Source organism: Lepidochelys kempii, chromosome 25, assembly GCF_965140285.1.
Source record: "Lepidochelys kempii isolate rLepKem1 chromosome 25, rLepKem1.hap1, whole genome shotgun sequence".
Taxonomy (NCBI): domain Eukaryota; kingdom Metazoa; phylum Chordata; order Testudines; family Cheloniidae; genus Lepidochelys; species Lepidochelys kempii.
In genome coordinates, this window is record NC_136404.1 from 14,846,682 (window position 1) to 14,865,955 (window position 19,274).

The 19,274-nt window shown below is 45.8% G+C and overlaps 1 protein-coding gene across 3 annotated transcripts in view; it reads left to right on the top strand.

The window, feature by feature from the left end:
* STK11 (serine/threonine kinase 11) overlaps positions 1 to 19,274 on the top strand; it is a 73,779-nt gene that overhangs the window by 23,085 nt on the left and 31,420 nt on the right. For all 3 annotated transcript variants that reach the window (XM_073324259.2, XM_073324258.2, XM_073324257.2), the window contains exons 2-6: positions 1,583 to 1,666; positions 7,722 to 7,811; positions 9,733 to 9,865; positions 10,701 to 10,837; positions 11,484 to 11,611. In XM_073324259.2, coding sequence (XP_073180360.1) covers positions 1,583 to 1,666; positions 7,722 to 7,811; positions 9,733 to 9,865; positions 10,701 to 10,837; positions 11,484 to 11,611 — 572 coding nt within the window. The remainder of the gene's footprint in view (positions 1 to 1,582; positions 1,667 to 7,721; positions 7,812 to 9,732; positions 9,866 to 10,700; positions 10,838 to 11,483; positions 11,612 to 19,274) is intronic.

Below are 19,274 nucleotides of genomic sequence, written 5' to 3' on the forward strand. Positions count from 1 at the left end.
ATGGGGAGGAGACCTGCCCCCAGTCTTCCTCTGTAAAACATTGAGTGAAATAAGCCTAGCCAAACTTGATGGATAACCTGGCAACCAGATCGACCCTGGAAAGAAAGTTGCAATGAAAAATGAGCTTTAGGTTGACAGATGCTGTAGTTCATCCCAACACTGTGTGCCAGCACGGCTGAATCTTGTGAACAATTCCACCATTTCCTTACTCTCAATTAAACATCCTCTTGCTGTGTTGGGAGGAAACGCAACAGCTTTGGACTAGTGCATGTGATGCAACAGAAACTGCCTAGAAACAATGCAAATACTTAGAGTGCTCTGTGTGTAAAACGCTGTCTGTAAATGTTAAAGCACTCTAAAGTATTATCTTTGTTTTTCAGAAGGGGGGGTAACTGAAGCCCAACAGGTGGAGTGTCTTGCCCACAGTCACGCTGATCTCTATCCTTGCGCATGAGCCTGCCTAAGCGAGTTAACTTTTTTGCACTTTGCTACAGCTTTACAGAGTGCAGGAGTTACCTAGACCAAAATCTGGACTCTGTGTGTGGAAATTGAAAGTTGGTACATAACAATAAATGGTGAAAGTAAATGAGATTTAAAAAAAACAATCGTCTGTTTTAATGAACTCAGGTGTTCTCAACACAAGCTTATTTTAAACCTAGGATTTATCTTGAGGGTGCCCCTCCTCGGATCAGAATTCTCTCCCTAGAAGCACCTGTCTTATCAATCCTGTAAACCGAGTAGCAGGGTGAAGTTGCATTACTACAGTTTTCTTTTACATCTTCAAAGAAAGCTAGATGTCTGTCAGAATTGAATCTGTCGTTTGACTTGTAACTGAAAGTTTTGGAATATGTAGGTACTGGGCAGGGCCAGCTCTTCAAAGTATTACTTGTGGTGTTCCCCCAGGCTTCGGTTTAGTTCCTCTCCAAGGTTTGTGGAGGAAGTATGGCACTATGGGTGGTCAGGAGTATATAATGTGGCTCTTCTTGCATGAGATGGGCAATGTGGTGCAACATTTCTGGTGGTAGTGGTGAGTATCTGTATTTTGAAAAACAACCAAAGGTGGGGCTGGAACCTGGGTTCCCAGCTTCTAACGAGTGACTGTGCTGCTATCTAAATGTAGAAGAAAGCAGCATATATCTGCAACTGACTGTTTTTCTATAGTATTTACTGCTAAACAGGATTCTGTTATTGATCATGCCAAGCCAGGTCCAGCCACTACACTAGGCTTTGGAGCTTGGTTCCCTGTGGAGTTTCTGGATTTTGGTGCACCAGGGCAGCTGCAGTTGTTCCCTGGTATAGTTCTGCTTTTGTGCACTGGTGAACCAGAATGCCTGTACCAGGAGTATTGAGTGGCCAGGCAGCAGTAATTTGAAAAGGATGCCTGCCTTTGATTGTAGTCAACTAACACAAGTATTTTTAGGTTCTGACCCTGGGTTAACAAACCCCAAAAACAAGCTCAAAGCTCTGTCAGTCAAACAGAATTTATCGCTAATCTTGGGTGAAGCAGCTGGGATTAGCATGGTCTAAAACTACTTTACAATTGAAGCAATTCTACTCTTATTTTTTTTCTTTCTTCCTCCAGGGAAATTCAGCTCCTGCGACGATTACGACACAAAAATGTCATCCAGCTGGTAGACGTATTATATAACGAAGAGAAGCAGAAAATATATCCTTTTGATTTTCACTCAGGTGTTGATATGAAGGTTTTAATGCTTGTTACTTAGATTGTGACAGTTCTAAATCCTCATAGATTTGATGTTCTGTGTCTCTAAAGGATTCTGCTTTAGTTGGTTAACACCCATTTTAGTATTTCCTGGGCTTGAAATTATTCACTAGTGTTAACAAACATTCTGCATCTCGGTAGCACTTTCCATCCAAGCACAATTCCTCAAGTTCTCCACATTTCCTGTCAAGTAGAAGAACTGTCTATAGATGGGGCACAAAGACTGGAACTTCTTGTCGGTCACACAGTAAATCAGAGCTGGAAATAGAAGCTAGGTGTCTTGGTTCCCAACCTCCTGCCCTTACTACTAGCTAACAGTGCCTTCCTCTTTGTAAACAGATCCCACACTGTGTGTGCAGCAAAATGGAGTAATTTCCTTTTTGTAATGCTGTTCCCTCATGGCCTCAGGTGTGGTGTTCTTTCCTTTTTTTAAACCATCCAGTTGTTCTCTGGAGTACGGATGCCTGCCAGCACTTCTGCCTTCCTTGTGCAGGAGTGTGTACTACTGAATTCTGGAGTCCTTCTCTAGAGGCAGTCTGCTGCTTGTTGTTCTTAACGGGTCAGAACTAGCTTCCAGACTGACTAAAGCCACCTTGTGTTTTTTCCAGATCCCTTGAACGTCCCTTGACGCTGCTTTAGGCTATGTCTACCCTGCACTTTTGTCAGTCGGGTGTGAAAAAAACACCCCCCGACTAACAAAAGTTTTACCGTCAAAAAGTACCGGTGTGGACAGCACTTTATCTGCGGGAGATGCTCTTCCGCCAACCAAGCTACCACTCCTGTTTGGAGATGGTTTTATTATGTTGGTAGGACAGCTCTTTCTTGCCAACAAAGAGCAGCTACACCGTGTACCTTAGCGTCACAGCTGTGCCGCTGTAAGGTGTGCAGTGTAGACATGGCTTTAGACAGCCTAAACCTGATGATAGACCTGAGAGATGGGAAACGCATCACTCCCACGGAATATGCAGCGTGACTTTTCCAGACCAAACCATTATGGTTTTGAAACCGAGCCTTGGGTTGTGATTTCTGAAGAGAAACACCAAGACATCAAAATGATATTTGGCACTTCCATGGCCTGCTGCATCCTCAAAGCTCTGCACAAACGTTAAGAAATTAATTAAATACTCTGCTCTTTTACTTTGAAAAGGAGACTAAACCAAAGTGAGCAGCCAGACAGTTCCTAATGAGGCTGTTACACTCCAGCAAAGTGCCTTTTGGCTTAAACCAATTTGACCTTATTGAGTCCAACCATTGTTGTTTTCCATGTTAAATAGTTGCATTTATTTTCAATAATGGCTTCTAAATACGGAGTGCTCCCTTTACAGTACATCAGTGACCAGCTAATTTAATCCGGCACTTAATTAGATCGAAGCCTTTGCAACCAAGTCATCAGTATTAAAAACTGCATCACAACTTTTGCCCTTATTTTGATCGTTTTAGTCAGTTACTTCTGGATAATTCAATTACTGTCCACAGAAAGCTGCCATTTAATTTAATAAGCTGAAATTCCGAATGAGAAGGGAAAAAGAGCCCAAGGGAGACATCATGTGTTTGTAAATGGTGATGACAGCTCATAGCTGTCATTCAGAAATGCTTGTGTCAATAAGCAAAGCCAGAGAGGGTGATTTCTCCCCCCCACCTTTGCTTTCCTTCTTCTCTGTACCCTAATAATCTTTGAACACCTCTCTCCACCAGCACTGTGCTCTTGGGTAACACTGGAATTGACTGTTTAATTTCCAAGCTCCGGCTGCCTTATTTTTGTTCAGTCCACTGGATTTGCTTTTCTCCCATTTCTAAATTCCCGTGAGGCTTCTGAGTTTATTCCCAAGCCTGCTTGCTTTCCATGTGTAAACAGCTACATTGAGAGACAAAGCGAGGGCAGCCATTGGGCAAAGTTTCATGTTGCAGGAGGGGTCTTTACACTGGAGAAGTTATCTAAGGTTATGCCTTTTTCAGTGGAGACGTGTTTATCACGTGATAACGAACATGGGTTAGCTATCCCACTGTGAAAACATAGTGGAGAGAAGGCACTTTTGTTTTACTGGCACATAAACTAAGTAAGGTCAGCCATGGATGGGGGTATAGTGCTAACCTCTCCTAGATGCCTTGCAGTAAACAGTACATGTGCCTTATGTCTACTTAGGATTTTACTGTGAACTAACCAGATAAGTAGCTGAACTAATTTTAAAACCAGTTAGAAAATTTCCCCAGTGTAGACAGCCTCCAAAGGTCCATGTTTTATAGCAAGACCTGCTAAGGCCCTGTCCACAAGGGAACTAGCATTGTGACAGGTCTGCTAGGTCTGCTTTACAAATGGTATAGTAGCGTAGCTGCACAATGCAGTGTAGATGCTTCCTACACTGGTGGGAGGGTTTTCTCTGACAATGTAGTTAATCCACATCTCCAAGAGACAGTAGGTAGGTCAGTGGAAGAATTCTTTCATTGACCTAGCTGCGAATACATCGGGGGTTAGGTTGACCTAACTTACGTGGTCAAAGGGCAAAATTTTTCGCAGCCCTGAGCGACCTAGCTAAGCTGATCTAATTTTTAAGTGTAGACCAGGGTCATAGTCGCATTGTATCCATGGCTGTTGCTAGCATGGCTCTCTGACTGCAGTCAGAGGGGGGACTCTTGCAGGTCAAGGAAATTGTTGTTCTAGCACGAACTGTCTGAACGTGGCAATGGCTCAGCTCATGTGAACAAAGCCTCAGCGTGGATTTTGAGGCTTTGGGGAACTGGATAGCAGGGAGGGGAATGATTTAAGTTAGATGTGTTGCCTACAAACATTGTCCATCAGAATCACCCTTTTTTTTTTTTTAGTTTAGAATTTGAATAACTCTTGGTGCGTCTCCTCTCTCCTCCCCCACTTCCCTCCTGCCATTATAAAAGACCATCTTTGGCTCTGGAAGCAAAAGGTTTCGCCATTGAAAAGTGAGTTTCCAGAAGAGCAGCAGAGAGACCTATTTTGAACCTCTGCTCCACCATGGCTTTGCCAGTGTCACCCACCTTTGGGGTCACTAAGGTGGTGGTAGTGAAATGCTTACGTTTGGCAATGCAGTGTTTAACAAGTTGCTTGGCTGGTCACAGGCTTCATTGATTGTGGTACCAGGAAAGCTATGATAAATCGATTTTTTTTTTTTTTAAAAAAAGGGCTTTGGCAGTTAACAGGCCATTGAGCAGATCTGCTGTTGACGGGAGGGCGGCACTGGAGATGAATGGAGAGCCTCATCCAAGCAGAAAATAAACCCAATTTAATAAGCAAACTCCTGGCTGGCACCCTCTCCTGATGGCTTCTATTATCAATAAATGCAATTGTGTGTGGGAGGAGAGCCCTATTGACTGGAAGAAATGAGAGCTTCAGCCTTTTCATGGTTGCCTGTAATCAATATACTCAGTAAAACCTTCCAGCCTGGATGATGTCTAGGTTCTAATCTAGTTAGTCAGCTAGAGAAGGATCAGCTCCAGATAAGGGCAGGGAAGAAGGCACAGTCTGGCAGCTAGTTAAAACTGGAAGTGGATTGTTCTTTCTAGAAAGGAACAATAGCTGGCGTTCACTCTGGGAGACTCCCATGAAGTAGGAGCTAGCTTTAGCATTACTTGTTTGAAGGTGGGAAAGTTGCTGTCTTCCCACTTATTCCCTTCTTTGATGCAACCAGCCTGGTTGCTCCCTCGGTGGTTAGAACAAGTGAGTGAGATTTGAGAGATCTGGTTTCTATTCCCACTTCTGCCCCTGATTTGCTGTGAGACCTAGGGTCAGTCACATATCTTCTTTACCTCAGTTTCCCGCTCTGGAAAAAAGCCCTGAATGAGATATGCAGTATTGCTGATTTCATAGGCTTTCAAAGTGCTTTGAGAGCCTAGGATGGAAAGTGCTACAGAAGTGCAACTTCTTCATGAGGATCCCGTTTAAAACTGTGCTGTCGGTAGCCCTGGAACAGTTGTCACAGCATCTGTGGAGATCAGCAACTTGTTTTTTTGTCCTAGGCTGAAAAGGTATCTGCCAGGAGTGATTAAAATGGTGAGACTAATGCTCTGCACTCCTAGAGACCCTGTTCCCAGAGTTACGTTGCTCCCTTGTCTGCATCCCAAAGATGCTGTGCCCTTCCATAGCCACCCAATGTCTCAGGCTACCCGTGGGTTTAATGCGAGTGCCTGCAGGGTTTTCTGTTTGCCCGAGAGTCCCGTGGGAGGAGAAAAAAACAGCGACTGTTGCTTTTGGCAGCCAAGTTGCTTCAGTTGTTTACCCGCTAGGTACCTCACAAATGCAAAGCTTGTTCTGGAGAGGGGAACAAATGCCAAAGTGTCTGGGTGGCAAAAGCCACTTTATAACGCCTGACGTTTTAGTATCCAGAGGCTCCCAAAGCAGCTTTTCCCCACCCTAGAAATGCTACTGCCTCTGTGGTAATAAGCTGCCGCTTTTAAACAGCACACGGCAATACCCTGTAAATTTGGGACAGGAACTGAAGAATACCACGCTTCATTGCACGGCTGACTTTAATACACTGCTACTTCAAGAGGGAATATTGTCCAGGGAATTGGGAATAACCACTCCTAGCCTCCTGAAAGGTGTCCTGGGATCTCTAACTTCTTCAGCATAGTGAAGTCCACAATGTTTGCAATGAGACTTCAGCCTGCTGGTGGATTTTAGACCTGTCATTCGCTGCTTTAGGGATACACATCTTCAGGTGAAGACCTGCCAGTTTTGTTCTGCCTCCGCAGCTGCAGACAGGGTGGACAGACCTCTTCTTTGCAGAGCATCCTGGTCTTTGGATCAAAAACTTTTCTAAACCAACTCCTTCAATGTGACATTTCTGGTATATGTTGGGCTTTAATTAGCCTGGATCTGTGACACTGGTTGGCTGGCTTTTGGGGCTGAGCCACTTGATTCTTGGCTTTTTTCCTCATGAGCACTGCAGCAGCACGTGTCCTGCTTGACCCTAGCATGGCTAGTAGGCTGGTAGAGAGAACATGCTCATCCTGCAGCTTGTGTTCGAGAGTGAGATCTGCCCAGCACAAGAATAGACAGCCAAGGCCCCCCTTTCCTGAGCTAGGGAAAGCTGAGCTAGCTGGATAGTGCCCTTCTCCCTGTACAGTGGGGAGCACACAAAACCATGGTGTAAGGGCAGTTCCTCTCTAAGGCCATCACCAACCTGCCTGCCCCTTCCTTGTCACAGTTCTCATTGATTCCCTGGGATTTGCCATTCTGGACAAAAATTGCTGAAGAGGAGCTCTGGCAAGTATTAGCCTTCTCTTCCCCCAGCCCTGGCCTGTGAGTGCCCGGACCTGGAGATCAAAGGAGCAGATCACCCCACGGAAACCCAGACCTTGACTCTGGAAAAAATTTCTCAGCCCTGTTTCTGAGTTCCCTGTCTCTATTGGGTTTGGACAAAAGCCATAAAGTGAAAGCAAGAATGCTTGGTTTCTTCCTAAAACAATGCCACCCACCCCCCCCGCCCAAATCCTGTGTCTTTTAATCTGAGTCCAGCTATCTCTTTCAGAATGGCCAAAGGTGCTCTAGGAACCATGGGCCCCATCAAAAGTGCTGGTCTCAAAAGAGAGAGGCAAAAATCAGACATAGCCACCAATATTAGGGTTAGATGATGACACCTCCTCTTCCATAGGATCAGAACTGGAGGGAAATGCAAGGGAGGTCATTCCTTTGGGAATGCCGCAAGACCTAACTAAGGAAAGTTACTGCTGCACGGAGCCACCGCCACCGTGAGCCTTCCCTTTAAACAGGCAAGCGGCAAAATGAGGGAATCCTTTCCCCAGCTTCAAAATTGGACCCATGCATCCTTTTAAACGCTGTCCTAACGAAGGCAGAATGGGAGGGCCCAACAAAACATGGGCTTTGTGGCATAATGACCCATGCACGTACCATGCAAGGTTACTGCCTGTACTGCTGCTCTCCAGCAGCACAGAATCGGAACTGTGGTGATAACACAGTGCTTGCCTGGGTGAGCATTTAACCTCTGTGCTTCCTTAACTCTGCTTTCACGTATATGGTGATGGAATATTGTGTGTGCGGGATGCAGGAGATGCTTGACAGTGTCCCAGAAAAAAGGTTTCCAGTCTTTCAGGCTCACGGGTAAGTGCAGCTTCAGTTCTTAACCCACATTGTGTCCATCAATCTCTCCCACCTTTGCTCTGGCTCTTGAATTCAAGTGGAGGTTCTTCTGCTCTGTCACTTAGGCTGCTGGCTGCACTTTAAAGCAAAATTTGTTATGAGCAAAGAGTACATCAGGTACCATCCATGGAGAAAATTAAAAGCTGATGGGTGGGGTGGAGTGGGGGGGAAGGTTCTGGGATGCAAAAGCTTTTTTTCTATTGTTTTTTTTTTGGTGCCTCAGCAGCCTGAGATGCCTCCTTAATCCTCTTTCTGAAACTCTGCCTAGCATGTGCCTTAGCAGCTACAAAGAGACAGTTGAGGCCGTGCTGGGTGCTGTTGAGCTGCACCTTATGGAACTCCCTGCTGCATCTCTGTGGCTTGACAGAGGTCGATTCCTTCAGAACACTTTCTGGTGTGATCAGGTTTTCCTCTGAAAATGAGATTCCAGTTTGGAGAAGGGAAATAAAAGTCCCATCGCTAATCAATTGGCACAGAAGTAAACGTGAAACTTGCTGTTAAGTTAGATCCAGATTTTGCAGCAGGTAAAATGTATCTTACTGGTGTTCCATGGTGATTTTGTTTTACTGGGAGGGCATGTTAAGTGAATATGACAGAAAATGGAGAGCATCAGCAGTGTGACTCCAAATATCCTGCCCTGCACAACCTGAGTGGGGCATTTAGAATCTAAGTGAAATCCTTTCCTCTCAGGCAAGTATGGTAAATGGAAGGGGACAAAAAGGAAAGCCCTTTGGAGCCGTTCAGCCAAAGATGAGGGAAATTGAGGCATTTTACTGATGAGACTGACCTCTTGTGAACTGAGAAGGGAGATGTAGAGTTAAATACCAGAGAAGAAATTACAGATCTTTGCTGATGCTTAATCTGTCTAGTACCCAGTCTTGTTTTGTGTATTTTGGTAACGGCACACTAAGACTCCATGCTCCCTTGAAGCTCACAGCTGAAGAAACCTTAATACTTAAAGGGTATTTAGTGCTCCTCTGCAGCTTGCCAAGTGCTGCTGCACCTTTAGCTATGGGGCGAAGTAGGGGTTGAAATGAATTTAGTTGCCCTAAGCTCTCCTAAGGGTTCTCCTAACAGTCAATCCTATACTTCCCTTTCTTTCTCGTTCTGCTTCTGCCAAATCTTGTAGCTTCCAGCGAGTAATTCTGCCCCGTACCTTGACTTTAAACAAATTGGCGATGTGTTGAGAGAAGCCACTTCAGGTTTGTGGTTAGATGCAGAAGTAGACTGCCTCGGTGCAGCACTTACCGGTCAGAGTTCCTGCAGAGGTTGGATGTGCATTTTCCACAGTGTACCCCAGCAGCAAAGGTGAATAGGCTCTGTCACTTTATATCTGTGAATGTCCGATCAAAGGACAACTGCTTGTGCGCCCTGCTTTGGATAACCCGCTACATAAAAGGGCAAGGAACGCAACTGTGTCTCACTTTGAGACCGCATGAGGTGCAACCTGTAATGTCTACAGAGCGCTAGTTGCTAAGAGTTATTGTAAGGAAGGTAGGAGTCCAGCACGGCTTGCACCACGTGGAACTGTGCATGTTTTAAACACCTGCTGAGCTGCCGCGAAGTAAAAAAAGAATTCTTGCAAACTGTACTATGCTGCCCGTCATGTGAACTTGCAACAATATACAGAATAGGAAGAGAGCTTTGATCTAGAAGAGTTCGGTGTCCCAAGTGGGGGGGGTGGGAGTGTCCTGATGCCTAACTGCAGCAGGTAGTCGCTTCTGTGCTAAACATACAATGGACCTAATCTCTAGTTTCCCAGCAGCAAAGGCTAATGTTGGCCCAACCTGTGTTCCTCACTATGCAAATTGGCAATAGCTCTTATGGAGCTTCAGTCACTTGAATCACTTATCTTTTTTTTTCCCCCTCTGACTTTTTCTAGGTACTTTTGCCAGCTCATAGATGGCTTAGAATACTTGCACAGCCAAGGGATTGTCCACAAGGATATAAAACCGGGGAACCTCCTGCTAACAACCAATGGGACACTAAAAATATCCGATTTAGGAGTGGCAGAGGTATGTGAGAATGGCTTGTGAACCCCATTCCCGTCTCTGTCTGTAGTGTACCAGCTGTAAACATACACACTGGAGACTTGGAGGGACACAAGCGTGTGTGTCCAAAAAAGCTACATCAAAAGAACTTCAAGGTTGCAAAAGTCAAGCACTCAAAAGTTAAGAAATTCCAGAACTGAGGTTTCCTGTGCCACTTTAGTTCAACCCCTTGTGCTATGCATTATTCATTCACCTGTAGTTACAATCGACTTTAATTACATGATTTTATACTAAGTTTTCCACATTAGACCAGGTGAAAACTGAGATTTTTAGAGTCTGATAACTGGGCTGAGTTCAGATGACTTTTCACAGGGACAGCAAAAGGCATATCCGTGACTCTAACATTCAATTTCAAGGCCAAAGTCCAAGCATCTAGGTACTAGAGTTTCTCAACAAAAGAGTTGTAAGAACCTTTTTAACATGGGCAAAAAAATGTATTTTTCCCTGATCTCATTCTTTGAAATGGTTAAACTTTTACCTGAAACTTAAAAAATCAGACTGGGAAAAAAACACAGCATAAAAAACTTCGGTCCAAACAGTCAGTGGGGCAAAGTTATAAGCAACTGAAAATATGCCAACACTTTCTAGTCAAAGAGCACATCTTAACTATAGGAGACCCCACCAGATCTGCTTGTAATATATAATACTGTCGGGGGTCTATTGTAGTTGGACCCACAAGATGGACAAAGACTCGCCTGGAGTCTCACAAGGGTAAAGCTTTTATCGTGGATATTATCCTTGATCTCTGAAGAGTTTGTGATTGTATGAGAGTCACTCAAATGTCTGTCTCTTGCCGCAGGCATTGCATCCGTTTGCAGAGGACGATACGTGCAGAACGAGCCAAGGGTCGCCAGCATTCCAGCCGCCAGAAATTGCCAATGGCCTCGATACCTTTTCAGGCTTTAAAGTGGACATCTGGTCAGCAGGGGTCACGTTGTAAGTACCTGCGCAGGAACCCTGGATAAATCTTTACTCCCGTTCCAAAAAAAAAAAAATCCTAGTTCAGATTTGTGCTGGCTAGTAGGAGCCCTGATGATGGACTAGTGTTAATGTAGCCCTGCACTCCCTTCTGCCACCTGTGGGATTCTTCAGCATCTGAGTGACTGTGTTCTGCTTCCATGGGTGACTTGCTTCGGGCACAGTGTTGTTCTGGGACCTGCAGCTGGGGGTGCTATGTGAGCATTTAGGGCTCCCACTCCCTTTTGAATGGTGGGTACATCCAGGAGCAAATGCCCAGAGTGCTGGAGAAATTGAGCCAGTCTCTCTGCCTGTAGCTGCATACCAGGCATTTCTCAATCCCTGTCTGTCCAGGTGTGTTTGGGGCTCGTAGCCTTGCAGTATCTGAGCACCTCACAAGTATTTGCTTAAAGTCTTTTCCTTTCCAGCTTGTAGGAGAAATAGCTTGGTAAGTTTCTGGTTCACGTGTATGTGTGTGAAGTTTCTGTCAGAAAGTGATGTCGAGAGGAGTTGGAAAGCATTTGAGTCCGCATCTGTCGTCCAGTTTTCCTGATTTATCTGCTTGTTGCAGAACTAGAATCTGTTTCATATATTTGTCCTCACACTGTTCTTTCTGCATTTACAGATATAACATTACAACGGGTCTCTATCCCTTTGAGGGGGATAATATCTATAAGTTATTTGAAAACATCGGGAAAGGGGACTACACGATTCCAGAGGATTGTGGTCCTCCGCTCTCGGACCTACTTAGAGGTGAGCGTCTCTTTCAAATGACCTGAATGAAAAGGGGTAAAACTGTCGCTGTAACAAATACCCAGCAGGCTTAGTACTGATGGAGAACTGCCTCACTCAAAGCATTCTATGAATGTAGAGAAGTCTGTTTATCAGCCTTTGCCCCTTTCAGAGTTTAAGATTAGGCTTTGAATGTTCTGTGGTGCTGTAGACTAATCCTATGAAATGAGCTGCAAGTATCTCCTTTATAGAAACAAGTCATATACTATGGCTCCAATTTCATGTGCTTTCGAGAGATTTTAAAACCTGGAGGGCAAACCCACCAAAGGGTGGATTTAAAGCAGCATCAGCGCTGTAATGCTAGTTTTTCTGAAGCAAGCACATTCAGTTAAGATCCTTGCCCAAGCCTTATAAAGCAAGACATAAGCATAATGGTGCCCATTGGGGGCACAGCTTCTGCTTTCACTTTCTTTTCAGCGTCTGCTCTGAACTTCCTCCCTTGGAGCCTGAGACAGGGCGTTAATAATACTGTCTTTCGTGGCTTGCCATATGAAATGCTTCAACTGGTATTAAGTGCACTAATTCTAAGGAGCTGCATCCTGCTGTGCTCTTGACGGAGGGAGACTCCTCTAGGGTCTGCTTGGTGCACTTAAAAAGCTCAGCATACAGGCCTGAAGAGCGAGTCTGCTCTTCCCTCTGCAGCTCAGCTTTTTGGAAGAACTTTGTGAGCAGTATAGTCATCAGCTGAGCTTCCCATGATAGAGACCAGGCAGAGGTAGCACTGTTCAGTGTATAGGAGATTTGACTGGGACATAGGAGACCAGGGTTCCATTCCCAACTCTGACACTGACCTGCTGGTTGAGCTTGAGCAAGTCATTTGCCTTCTGTGAGCTTCTGTTTCCCCTCCCACCCTTTGTCATCTGTTTAGACTGTAAGCTTTGTGGGGCACAGATGGTCTCTTATTGTGTGTCCAGCATCTTGCACAATGGGCTCTGATCTCATTTGGGGGTTCTTGGCACTGCTGTAGAACAAATAAAGTAACTGAGGGAATCAACTTACTTTTTGTCTTTAAAGAGTAGTCATGTGTGCAGGCTTCAAATCCACTGACTTGTGGGGTATTCCTGCTCTTAAAGCACTGCTTCTACGTAAAATAATTCTGAGATTAATACTTTGACCTTCTGTTGTGGGGAGTATCTCTGCTTTGTGCAAAGCTTTTTAATCTTCTCACTTCTGCCACTGACTAGCTGTGTGAATGTGAGCAAGTCCCTTTGCTTCTCTGGGTCTGTTTCCCCTTCAGGAAACAGGAATAATGGTGGGGGAGCTGAGGCAAAGCAATATGCCCACACTCTCGCAGCAAGTCAGTGGCAGAGCTAGGAGCAGAACTCGGGAGTCCTAGTCCCACTGCTCCAACCATTTGATGCAAGAATGTTCTTTGAGTAGTGCCCCCGTGGGTGCCCCACGTCAGGTGCGCATGTGCCTCTTGAGCCCTTGATCGGAGATTTTCGGTTAACAGTGTCTGTTTTGGCCCGCACATGCGCTCTGTGCAAACTAGTGCCTCACATCAAGGCTATCTAGAGTTCTTCACTCTCCGCCATCTTGAATTACCTGTTGGATTTGAAGAACACACTGTATTAATTAGCTCTGTTAAGGTTAATCTGGCTGTGATACTAGCATATCATCCCCCACTAGAAGGGTTTTCAATATTTGCTCACTCTGTCCTCTAGACTTGTTAAGGGAACCTCCACACCTGGGATCTCCATCTGAACCTGTAGCAACTTGCTCCTTGCTTCATTTATCTGTGACGGCGGCCTTTCAAATACCTATCACGTCAGCTTGCCTGGATGGCACCCCCATTCACTGTATTTTTCAAGGACGAGGTCTCCTTACAGCCTCAGCCAAAATTCTTAGCTAAAGTGCTGTCGGATTTTCATCTTAACCAGCCCATTCATCTACCAGTGTTTACCTCCCAACCACATCAATCTCCATGTGAGACCTCTGTTCGCACATTAGATGTACCATGGTCATTGGCCTTTTCTGTAGATAGGACCAAACAATTTTGGAAATCGACTAGACTGTTTGTCTCCATCACAGAGAAATCCCCGGGATCCATGATCTCTACTCAGAGACTTCCAAGTTGGAGCTCTGGGTGCACCATTGCTTGCTATGGTGTAGCTGGTGCTCCGCTCCCCCAGAAGGATAATAGCCCTCTACCAGATCACAGGCAGCTACCACAGCTCTAGTCAAGAACATTCCAGTGTCTGAGATGTGCAGAGCTACTTTGTGGGCCTCAGCATATACTTTTTCTAAACACTCTGCCTCGGTCCATGCCGTCAGATCTGATGCAGCACTTGGTGCTGCTGTACTGTCTTCAGTCTTAGACTCCATTCCAAAGCCGCCTCCTCCCTGTGGGAGACATTGCTTGGGAGTCACCTGAAGTGGAGCACCCACAGGGACTAGTAGAAGAGGTCAGTAACTGGCTCTTTTGAGATGTGTCCCTCTGTGGGTGCTCCACTGCTCACCCTCCATCCCCTCTGTTTTGGACTGTGTTTTGTTGGACGTTTGGATAGAGAAGGAGCTGAGGGCGGTGAGCCCATGCCGTTCAGTAGCCCCTTGGCGTGCGCCACAAGGTTGTCTAGAGCCCACGCGCAGGCCCAACGGACACTGCTAACAGAAAATCTCTGATCAAGGGCAGATGTGCACCTGAAATGGGGCACCCATAGGGGGACATATCTTGAAGAACCACAGTTACTGCACAAGGTGAGTGTAACCTCTTCTTTTGAGGGTTGGGATGATCGTTGATATTTTTGCTCCTGCATAAAATAGAATGCCAACATGGAGAGCAGTTACATGTTAATATAGCAGCTGAATCGGTGGTGTCCACTTAGGAGCAGCGTGGCATGGGGCTAGCATTGGTCTGGCTCTGGGTGCTACCACTCAGGACACCACTCACTCCATAGGATGGGCTTATTGTGTTCTCTTCTGTCTTACCATATAAAAGGCGCTGATAGTAGTCAGTGATAAGAAAGGTGCAGAATAACAGTGATTGAACCCCAGACATGACTCTGATCACACTTGGACACCTGCACTCCTCTGGCGCAAGCCCCAGAAGTAGCCTAGAAGGAAAGCATGAGTGGGTTAGTGGTTGAGCACTGCAAGCCTGCCCACGCTACAAATACAGCAGAGCCGGAAAACTGGCTTACAACACTGTTCCCCTCTGACCTGGTTCCAACACTGTTGCAATTTGTAGTTAGATGGACTCTTAACAACCTTCCGGAGCACTTCACAATTGTGGTCATCTATGCTACAAATTGTAACCATGTCATGTCTGTGGTGTGGATAGGTCGTCTGCTGCAAGAGATGCCTACAAAACAAACTTGAATCTCTTACGTGATGGATTGTTCACCTTTTTGCCACTCTCAGGGCCTGAAGGTTCTAGTTCCAAACTCCCAAATCAGCCTGACATTTTTAGGGGCCTAAGCATACTGTTCTCAGCTGCATTTCCATAGTAGTTCAGTAGGTGGTGCTATCTGTATAGATTGAAGCTTTTAATGCATTTTGAGGAGATGATTTTGCCCATTGTTTCGAACAGCCCCTATTTATCTTCCTTTCTAGGATGTTGCTGACCCCGACCATTCAAGTAATCTGGAGATGATTTTAACTTCTCTGGCTCCATACTGATTATGAAATAAGTTTATTTCCCTGTATTTTGCAAAGCATTAATCAGCTGTAATAGCTTCAGAAACCGTTAGTAAGGCCTAGCTCGAGATTGCTCTCAGTGCAGCTGGCATCTTGGCTACGCTGCTGAGACTAATGTGGCGATTGTCTAAGGCTTGGAGCTAGTGACTGACGCATGTCTCGTGTCATGCTCACATGTGCTGGTGAGTGATGTCCAGATCTATACGTGGCATTTTAGTCGGCAAATGCTAACTCAGAAAAGCAGCCCCTCTCATGGGAGCATGGAAATTGCTCAACTGGAGCAAACCCACTGGCCCATCTCGACTGGCATCCAGTCTGATGCCAGCTGGATCTAAAATAACGGCTGGATGCTTCTGAGACAGGCGATAAGCCTCTCTAGTGCCCTTGGTATTGAACTCCGGTGTGGCGGGTGTGGCATTTTCTTCCTGAGTCCTGGTGCAAATTGCTTGTGCTCTGAAACATGTGGCTTGAAAAACGGCTAAACCTGTGCCCTAGCTTAGTTGCCTTTTTTCCCTTTTGATGATCTGCCCTGTCCTTGCTCTTGGAAATCTCCTGCCTCTCTCTCTTTCTGCTACTTTCAGGCAACAGGGGCGCCGTCGCCCCCTGGCCTCAGAAGATTTGTTTTTGGTTAGCAGCCTATTTTCTTTGCTCCCCTTGTCCTCTCTGGCATCTCTCCCCTGCTGCCTTCTGTTTCCAGTGGCTGGCAGCTGTGTGCCGCCTATTGGGTGACGGCTAAAGCAGATAAGCTCTCTGTGCAGGAGATGCTCCTGCCTGTCTGCACCGAGCATTCTTCCCCTGCCCCCTTGATGAAGTCCTGGGGACCTCTTCAGTTTTCTTCCACCCCTCCCACTCCACATGCTTACTCCCTGCAACAATAGGCTCGCTTCAGAGCTTGCTGGAGCCTCTCAACGTTGCTTTTGAGTTAGTTTGAGCCCCTTCCCTTTCTGTAGAGATCAATGTACCAAATAGACATGAGGCGATTTAACTCTGTGGTGTCCCTCCCCACTTTTCCTATGGGGATACCATGGGCATCACAAACTGCTGTCGCAAGGCATGAAGTGTAACCCAGCTTGCAGGGATCCAAGTGTTCAGCATTGCCACATCCCCTCGTGGGTAGCACTGGTGACAAGGCAGAGGACTTTTGCCACGTGCCCCTATTTTTCTATGCAGTACATCCGCATTCCTTGCTATGCTCCTGCATCTTCTGCAGCTGGTGAAATTGAACTCAAGCGTACTGTTTGCAGGCTTGCCAGTGCATGTCTGATAGCTTTTGGAATGAACAGCACAGATCCCCGTAGCTTGGCTCACTCCCCCTTCCATTGCCTCAGGAGGACTCTTCTAGCACGTAGCAGAGTGATGAGCACTCCTCCTGCTTTCATCGTAAAGAAGGCTACAGTATGTTGCAAAGTATTTGTTTCCTCTCTGGCTGGAAGTGCTGCATTAAGCGGGGTGCCAGCTTGGTTGGGAAGCAGATACAAGAAGATGCTTTTTAAAGCTTTGTTTTTCTGTTGACTACTTTTTTGCAACTGCTCAAGCTGTTGTGTGGTTTTTCTCCTCACCCCTTGAGCTTGTCTTTACCAGCCTTTATCTTTCCAGAGAAGACGCAAGATCGCTGAAGGCCAAGAGTTTCTGGGGCTTCTAGCCCCTTCACGGGTCTATTTCAAACTCCTAGCAAGAGCAGTACTATAGTATTTTAGTACAAGTTAGTTGGGATGCTGCTTTTCAAGAGAGAAATGAATCTTGTCCTTTCACTGATTGCATTAGAGGGCTAGCATGGGTAGGCCCACATTGTCTGTGGGGGTAGCTCGTCAAGGTAGAAGCCTCCCCAGGTGACCTGAAGCTCTGACATCACCATTGCATGACTTGTGTCCCAATAAGATTCATTTCTGGGCAAGAAAAATGAGATTTTAAAAATCTTCTGTTTGCCAAATTCTATTTTGAAATAGGCTTCTCCTGCCAGGAACCAAAGGAAGGTCGGCCCAGTGGTAAGGGAACTGGTCTGGCACTTGGGAAACCTGGGTTCAATTCCTCGGTCAGCCATTGACTGCCTGTGTGATCTTGGGCAAGTTTCTTTGTGCCTCAGTTCCCTCCCTGTAAAAAAGACATGATCTACTTCCCTACTTAACAGGGTTGGTGAGAGGGAAAATGCGTTAGAGGTTGAGGTGCTTGAATACTACAGAAATGAGGGCTGTAAGAGTCCATAGTTGACATACTGGTGTCTAGGAAGTAGTCCAGTGTCACTGTGTGTTAGATCCCTGTGTCTGTCGTTTGAAAGACTCCGCTAGTCTCCCAGCGTGCAGGAGGGGAGCCAAAGCTTGAGGAGGGGCGAGTCTAGAGGTGTTCCCAGGAGGTCGAGGGAGCAGAGCTCCTCTCTTCATGCTCCCTCCCAAAAAGAGCCCGTAAGCATGAATGAGTTTTGCGTTTACTGCAGAGGGCACCCTTTCAACCAGAACACTCAGCTTTAACCCTTGCAATACACTCAGTATTAACCCTTGCAATACGTCTGAGGCAGATACTCTTGTTCCCATTTTACAGATGGAGGAATTGATGAGGGAGATGACTCGGCCAGGATATGGCGTTGAGTCAGTGGCTAGAACCTAGAAGTCCTGAATTACAGCTGTTACCACCTTTGCCTACTTAACATGTACCTGAAGAGGCTCCTGGCTGCCAGAAGTTACTCAGCTACATTGTGCTCTATCTTTGTGCTTGTCCAGGACTATATAAAGGTGCATTGGTGGTTGTCAGTGGCAAGGAGGCAGGGCGGATTTAAGGTCTTCTGTGCTCTGGTAGTCCTTGGCATTACTGGAAAAGGGATTCATGCTACCTGTAGTTCTGTATTTTGTGCTGGGCAGAGGATCAGAGATGGGATGGGCACGCTTAACCCTTCTGAAATGCTGTGGGAGCAGAGATCTAAGAGCTGGGCATCCATCCGAAGAATCTCACTGCTCCAGTGTTTCATCTCTCCTCCCAAATAAACCAAATGGAAATCTTTACCGTAAGTGGTAGAGAATATCTGTGTGGTTATTGTGGGCAGACACTTTTAGATGATTTGACTGGTGAATAGTACATGATGTTTTGCCTTTATGGAGTCTCTCTCCAGTGCTGGGCTTTAGCCACACAATTGCTATATATGAGTACAGATTAATCCATGAGTTTTAATTTTCACTGATTAGATTTTCTTCTTCCAGCATTGCCCAAAATACAGTACTTTCCCTTTAACTAAAGACTTTTTGGCTCAAGTTACCTTCATTGCTCCTTTAATTGCTGAACCCTGTCTGGGAACAATGTATTGCACCACAGCTGCTTGTAAGAAGTGCTATTATTCCCCTTTTTTATAACCTGTTTTAGACACTTAATTCCTTTTTTGCCTACCCACATCCTCTCCCATACCTGTTCCATCTAGTAAATGCTGTAAATCTCTTGGCAAGCACTGGCATTTTCTAAGCAGTCTTTGAGTTGATGCTTGTGCATTATTCGGATGATCTGAGCAGGCTTAGATTGAAGATGCTTACTTCCAAAAGCCACAACACCCCAGCAAAGCTGTCTCAGACCTGTAGATTAGGGGTTCTCAAACTGGGGGTTGGGACCTCTCAGGGGGTTGCGAGGTTATTATCTGGGGGGGGTTGCTAGCTGTCAACCTCTACCCCAAACCCCGCTTTGCCTCCAGCATTTATAATGGTGTTAAATATATTTAAAAGTGTTTTAAATTTATAAGGGGGGGTTGCACTCGGAGGCTTGCTGTGTGAAAGGGGTCACCTGTAAAAAAAAGTTTGAGCCACTGCCATAGATACTATGAAAAAGCACCGCAGCTTTGAGACAACCCCATTGTCTCTGGGATCTTGGATGTGCTATCCTGTGCAGGTTTTCATGTTTTGGCTTGCAGAAAATTCTGCTGAAATTGAGACAGGTTTCCAGAAATGCCCTCTGGAAATGTGATTTTCTTTTTCTTTTTTTTCTTGTTTTTAAAGTCTCCACTCTAGAGAGAGTC